The 7,062-nt window shown below is 45.3% G+C and overlaps 1 protein-coding gene across 2 annotated transcripts in view; it reads left to right on the top strand.

The window, feature by feature from the left end:
• LOC106814771 (ATP-dependent 6-phosphofructokinase-like) overlaps window positions 1–7,062 on the top strand; it is a 32,364-nt gene that overhangs the window by 18,810 nt on the left and 6,492 nt on the right. The window contains exons 6-13 of one of the 2 annotated variants that reach the window (XM_014819121.1): window positions 1,743–1,896; window positions 2,682–2,777; window positions 3,120–3,212; window positions 4,311–4,316; window positions 4,462–4,587; window positions 4,866–4,930; window positions 5,515–5,605; window positions 6,595–6,741. In XM_014819121.1, the coding sequence (XP_014674607.1) occupies window positions 1,743–1,896; window positions 2,682–2,777; window positions 3,120–3,212; window positions 4,311–4,316; window positions 4,462–4,587; window positions 4,866–4,930; window positions 5,515–5,605; window positions 6,595–6,741 (778 nt within the window). The remainder of the gene's footprint in view (window positions 1–1,742; window positions 1,897–2,681; window positions 2,778–3,119; window positions 3,213–4,310; window positions 4,317–4,461; window positions 4,588–4,865; window positions 4,931–5,514; window positions 5,606–6,594; window positions 6,742–7,062) is intronic. The other variant, XM_014819122.1, reaches the window with a different exon arrangement.

The following is a 7,062-nucleotide window of genomic DNA, read 5'->3' as shown; positions in this document are numbered from 1 at the left end:
GGTGGTGTCAGGTGGGTGAGTGGGGGGTGTGCGTGGTGGTGGTGTCATGTGAGTGAGTGGGTGGTGTGGGTGGTAGGGGGCATCATGTGAGTGAGTGGGAGGTGTGCGTGGTGGGGGGCAGTACGGGAGAGAGTGGGTGGTGTGAGTGGTGGTGGGCATCATGTGAGTGAGTGGGTGGTGTGGGTGGTAGGGGGCATCATGTGAGTGAGTGGGAGGTGTGCGTGGTGGGGGGCATTACGTGAGTGAGTGGGTGGTGTGAGTGGTGGTGGGCATCATGTGAGTGAGTGGGAGGTGTGGGTGGTAGGGGGCATCATGTGAGTGAGTGGGAGGTGTGCGCGGTGGGGGTGCCATGTGAGTGAGTGGGAGGTGTGGGTGGTAGGGGGCATCATGTGAGTGAGTGGGAGGTGTGCGCGGTGGGGGTGCCATGTGAGTGAGTGGGAGGTGTGCGTGGTGGGGGGCATCATGTGAGTGAGTGGGAGGTGTGGGTGGTAGGGGGCATCATGTGAGTGAGTGGGAGGTGTGGGTGGGTGGGGGTGTCATGTGAGTGGGTGCATGTTGTGCCTTGTGCAGGGGCCATGTTGGTAGGTGGGAGGTGCATGGTGTAGGGCCATGTTGGTGGGTGGGATGTGCATGGTATAGGGGTTATGTGGGTGGGTGGGAGGTGAATGGTGCAGGAGCCATGTGGGTGGGTGGGAGGTGCATGGTGCAGGGGCCATGTGGCTGGGTGGTAGGTGCATGGTACAGGGGCCATAATGAGACTGGCTGGTAGTACTGTGGTATACAGGTCTGAAATGAATGGTTAACGGATAATAAACTTAGAAGGTTCACTTACCACATTTTGACTATCCAAAGATCTGCTCAAAATGTAGACGTCTCTATGTTGGTTCCATCATTTTCTCCTCAAATTTCTGCTCGCACTAATACGTGTATCACAGTATGTATGCGCAGGATTAGCAATGAACTTTTATCAAGATAATCGAATGAGCGCCCTGTGCTGAATCAGTTCTCAGTTTGACGTCTAATACTTATGGTTGATGACGCATGATGCAAATCGAAGTAACTTCAAGAATTACAAATAATTTTCATCTTATCTCTTATGCATTACTCCGAAAAATCATTTTCATGAAACATAATTCATTAAACACAATATCGTGTTAAAAATGTATTTGGATTTTTGTTAATGTATAACAGACTTGAGGGAGTCACATGCCTGATGTGAAATTGAAGAAAACAGCACTGAGATGGATAGTATTTTGACTTTGGACTTGCATTCATTTTGTCTCCTGTATATTGCATGCGAATACATGTATGTTACAATCGATGAAAATTATTGCCAAAATGAATGCATAACGAAAGTGGAAGTGATCATAAACGACCATTACAGAGACTCCCCTATTTATGAACAGGTTCGGTTCCGAGCGGTTGTTTGTAAGTCCAACATATGTACGTATACAGTATTTGTACAGTAGTGTAGTATGTGTATGTGTGAACATCGAGTAACCTAGAAGTGTGCAAACTATTGAGTAACATACTATTGTTCACATCTCGGCGCTTCCCGCGCTACATTGCCGCCACCACGTGGCGGATCTGCGAACTAAACATTACGCCTAAATTTTCGACTTCAGGGCAAATTGTTCGTATCATCGAAAGTTCGTAAGTCGAATGTTCATAAGTAGAGGAGTCTCTGTATAGTATATCCGCAGTGATTTCGATCCCGTGATGTGTGTCCGTGTTTGTTGCAGTCATCAGCGCACCTTCGTGATGGAGCTGATGGGAAGACACTGCGGCTACCTTGGCCTCGTTACCGGTCTCGCCTCAGAAGCTGACTTCATCTTCATCCCGGAGTGGCCGGCCAAGGTCAACTGGCCGGAGAAGATGTGCGGACGACTGAGGCGGGTATGCTGGCAGCTGCTTTCTAGTTGAATCAGTAATCAGTGCGGAGAGACCGTGATGAAAGTGATGACCTCCTTATCTACATGCTGACTATGATTCCTTTCCCCCAGGATTGTGTCTGGTCCTTGCTGACCCTACTGCCTTACCTTAGATACTGTCTGATTCTCTCTGACTGTACACTCTTACATTATATATTGGCTTCTTTTCTCTGACCACATGCTCATACCTTAAATTGTGTCAGCTCCTTTTTTGTAATTCCCCCCTTTTCGTGAATGTGTATCTGCTGCGTGCTTGTTCATTTGAGTGTGAGCCGTATTTTTTCAGGCTGTATGTTTGGCATAGGTTCTGTTCACATTTCACAATCTCCTGTTGCCATTTATATTCAATCTTTTATTGGCAGGTCTGATTCTGCGATATCCTGCATTAGATTATTGATTTTCTTTGTCGTTTCTTCTTACTAATTGGTTTCAGCACTTCTTTTTCATCCAGTTTTCATCCCATGCTTCTAGTGCAATATCTCCACTTTTGCTCCACAATTTCCTTCACCCACATATGGCTGACTCATGGCCCATTAGTTTCATCTGTTCACAGCATATCCTGGTCCATGTAGAGCTGGAGTTTTTACGTATGAACAATTATTCAATAACGTATATTTCCAGAAATAAGAAAACAGGACAGTGTGCAATCTTGAAATCCGTGAAGTTTTAAATTGCTAACATTTGGAATGATTAGTTTGCATGTATGGCATGATGCTGGTATTTTTCCTGATAATGATTTTTTTTTGCCAGTCACGAGAGATGGGCCAGAGGCTTAACATTATACTTGTAACCGAAGGTGCTATTGACGTGAATGGTAATCCCATATCAGCAAAAGACATTCAAAGGGTATGCATCTGCAGTCATCCAATCTCGTACATCAAACCATGTGGCTTCAACACTGTAATATGTAACAATATAACAGCTAAATATATATTTACTAGATAATCTAGTAAAGTTGATTGATAGGTGGCAGAAGTAATATGAATTACAATACACTCGTGCATTTTTCGAAGAATTTGCGAGTATCTGATATGAATCACAGGTGCACGTTTACGTGCAATGCTTATACTACATTAATAATTGATTTTTTAGAATCTATATGATATCATTATATAATCATTAAATAATCAACTTATATAATATTTTTTTATGATAATTAACGATTTTTTATTGATTAATGTCGATTAGGTGATTGAGGAGGAACTCAACCAGGATGTAAGAATCACTGTGTTAGGTCACGTGCAGCGCGGAGGCAAGGCATCCGCATACGATCGCATATTGGTGAGCAAATTACAAACATCACAGCTACTAATTATATGCTACATCAACTGCACCACAGCTAGGTGAAAATTCAAGTGTGCGTGTGCGTGTGCGTGTGCAAGCATGCGTGAGTAAGTTAGTGAGTGCGTGAATGAGTTGGTGAGTGCGTGAGTGTGTGTGTGCTTTATTGAGTGAACGCGAACATGCGTGCATGTATGAGCATGTGTGTGTGTGTGTGTGCGTGCGTGCGTGCGTGCGTGCGTGCGTGCGTGCGTGCGTGCGTGCGTGCGTGCGTGCGTGCGTGCGTGTGCGCGTGTGCTCGTGTGCGTGGGTACGTGCGTGAGTGCATGTGTGAGTGTTGTGTACGTGCATGCGTGAGTGAACGCGTGCGTGCGTGCGTGCGTGCGCGCATGCATAAGTTAGTTAATGAGTGCGTGCATGAGTTAGTGAGTGAGTGTGTGCATTTATGAGCATAAGAGCGTGTGTGGGTGCATGCGTATGTGCGTGCGTGCGTGCGTGCGTGCGTACGTGTATGAGCATGTGTGTTTGCGTGGGTGCATGCGTGCGTGCGTGCGTGCGAGCGTGCATGCGTGTGAGTGCATGTTTTGTACACATGTCACAGGCTTTCTTCTGAGGGAAAATTTGACAATGGCGGTAATGGCCAGTTTGGGGGAAAAACGCACATTATGGATTCAAAGGCGTGCAGTAGGCACGAATGTGGATTCTGCAGGCCGACGTGGGGGGAGAGAGGTAGAGGGGGGTTCTGGGAGTCTCCCCCAGCAAAATTTAAAAAATTTAAATGTCTGAGACTGCATTTGAGGCACCCCAAAAATAAAATTTCACCTTTTAGTTTAAATCTTACTCTGTTAGCAGACTCTATGCAAGCTCACGGCTGCGCATTTCGCGGGAGACTCACGCATCTCGACCCATGCTTCCGCACTCCCGCATGCTTATTGCTGTATATGTAAGGGTGGGCACCGCTGGTATGAGGGAGCGACAGCAAAACGTTCCTGGAATCGAGGAAAAAGCTGCAATCGGGAATGACACAGGAGTGTGCCGGCACCAAAAAGAAACGTTGCTGTGAATTTCATTACGATTTTCCATGTATATAGTCAGAAGCACGTGGTAATCTATTTATTTTTGGATTGACATTATTTTGACAACAGCGGGTATATACAGGAACATTTTCGCAACGGCGTTGTTAAATTTGACAACGGCGGTGCGCCGCAGTGCCTCCTATGTAGAAGAAACCCTGTGTCATATATTTCAGGGAACGCGCATGGGCGCGGAGGCAGTGCTAGCGCTGATGGACTCGGGAGCGGACATGCCGGCCAGCGTGATCGGTCTGTCTGGGAACCAGATCGTAAGAGTGCCGCTTGTGGAGTGCGTGGCCAAGGTGAGTACACATGCAGTAGTTCTTGTTGCAACAATGTCATAGTTGTTAGCTCTACAGGTAACTAGGATCCACTGCCAGTACCTATCGCCACCTATGTGATGTCTGTTTACTCATACCAGATATCAAATAATGTAAGTTTTCAGGCACCGACCTACATTTGTTAATACAATCGACCAAAACCGAACACAGATTACTCAAAAAGGTACTTAACTAAATCAGCTAACACGTAGTAGTAGTTGTAATTATCGTTATGCAGAGGATATTGTCGTTCTTTTCAGACAAAGGCTGTGCAGAAAGCTATGGATCATAAGAAGTTTGAGCTAGCCCAGCAGCTGAGAGGAAGGCAAGTGCTAGGCACCTAGTCAGTAGGGTTATTACTGAAACGTGAATCTATAAACATCTTATGAAATATAATGCAGTTTTCACATGTTCTGGCATGTATGTTAACCCAAAGCACTTGTCACTGACTAAAACCAGGCGTTCTTGTTGTGTTGAGACCTGGTGTTTTCGTTACACTGTTCTACTCTGCGGTCAAATGTTCTCATTGCATTTTAATGCTGTCATCATGTGTTCGCTTTCTATCTGTATGCTGTGATCAAGTGCTTTGATTGTACCTGTCCGTTCCGCGCGTGTGTTCCAATTGTGCACAGCTGCTATGGTGAGATGTTCTCATTCTCCCCATATGCTGTGATTTTGTGTGTTTTTATTGTACTTATTGTATTTTATTGTGTTTTTTGTGTGTTCTTATTGCAATGTTTGCTGCGAGAGGACGTTCTGATCAAACCGTTTTGCGGCAAGCAGGCGGTTTGATTGTACGGTTTTGCCGCGAGCAGCGGGTTTTGATTGCAGCCTTTGTTGCCCTAAGCAGGCATCTCTGATTGTACGTGTACCTGTGAGCTAACTCGACAGCTTGACGTTCATTTGCAGGAGTTTCCTTAACAACCTCGCAGCTTACAAAAAACTGAGCAAACTTCATCCTCCCGCTACCTCGTGCGACCCAACGGGTACAACCTGTGTTGTGAGTGTGAAATCTCGTTGCATCTCTCGCGCGTTTAATTCGTCGTGTTCGGCGCGTACTTTTCGCTTCGCATTGCGTTCGCATCCGGCAACTTCGTTTTCGTGGCCGGAGCTTCGCGTTTTTTAGTGTCAACAACGTAGCTTTAAATGTCTGCAATTTACAGAACTGCAAACATTGTCATGGCCCTTACAGAGAGTAAGGTATCTAGCCCCCCATGTTAGACTGATTCCAAGGGCTTTGTCGCTTTGCTTGCTAAGGACTTGTGTACATCTCCATATAAACCTGGAACAATAAGGACAAAAAAATGTTGAAAACAAATCACAATGAGCTTTTAAAAATTAATTTGTTTACAAAACTTTGAATGATGCAACAAAATTTTCCTCTGCTGACCAGTGAATAACGTTGGCACACAAACAAACAATGGGGTGCTGTGTAGTAGGAACACTTTAATATACGTCATAATAATTATATCAAGTTATAAAATTAATTCTAACAACGAGGTTCCAGTCATGAGAAATAAATACCACAACCTGAAGCTCAATCATTAACGACCCTAGTGTGGTTTTGCATTCACGAAAAAAAAATAAAGAAAATATGTCAGGCTCTTGTTCCACAAATTTTTGTACACTAGTCGTGTTGCATCTTCTGCCTATTCTCGTTGCAGACATTGGTCTAGTCTTTGGCCCCACTGAAGAGAACAAAATGGGCTCCTTTATTTTATATAGCAATGAGTCGGTGGCAATTAAAGTGAAGAAAATTGCACACACTGTATCAATTCAACAATAAAAACATTTTATGTACAAAAATGTCGGCCTACCTACCTACCTAACCTAACTTTTACGTCATGGTAATCGAAAACACACCTAGATCTTTTGCTTGGCCCGAGCGTGCAATTGCGTGAAGATGCTGTGATGTACGTGTCGCATGATGCATTAGGAATCGCCTACCATTCTCTGTGAGTTAACGTTGACCTGTGTGTCGTCGTACAGATGCCACAGAGGCTGGCCGTGATGTGCGTAGGAGCGCCGGCGGGAGGTATGAACCCTACCATAAGAGCGTTTGCACGACTCGCGATGTTCCAGGGCTACTCTGTCATGGGAATTTACGGCGGCTGCACGGGAGCCGCTAAAGGAGAGGTGAGCATTGATTAGGAGAGAGAGAGAGAGAGAGAGAGAGAGAGAGAGAGAGAGAGAGAGAGAGAGAGAGAGAGAGATAGAGATAGAGATAGAGATAGAGATAGAGAGATAGGTAGAGAGATAGATAGAGAGATAGAGAGAGAGATAGAGAGATAGAGAGATAGAGGGAGATAGAGAGAGGGAGAGGGAGATAGAGAGAGGGAGAGGGAGATGGAGAGGGAGAGGGGGACAGAGAGGGAGAGAGAGAGAGAGAGAGAGAGAGAGACATGAGAAACTGAGTAACTGAGGAAGTTCTCTTATAACTTGTATTTTAAGGCTACA

Source organism: Priapulus caudatus, unplaced genomic scaffold, assembly GCF_000485595.1.
Source record: "Priapulus caudatus unplaced genomic scaffold, Priapulus_caudatus-5.0.1 Scaffold976, whole genome shotgun sequence".
NCBI lineage: Eukaryota > Metazoa > Priapulida > Priapulimorpha > Priapulimorphida > Priapulidae > Priapulus > Priapulus caudatus.
The sequence above is the reverse complement of the archived record's forward strand: the minus strand, read 5'-3'. Positions and strand labels throughout refer to the sequence as shown.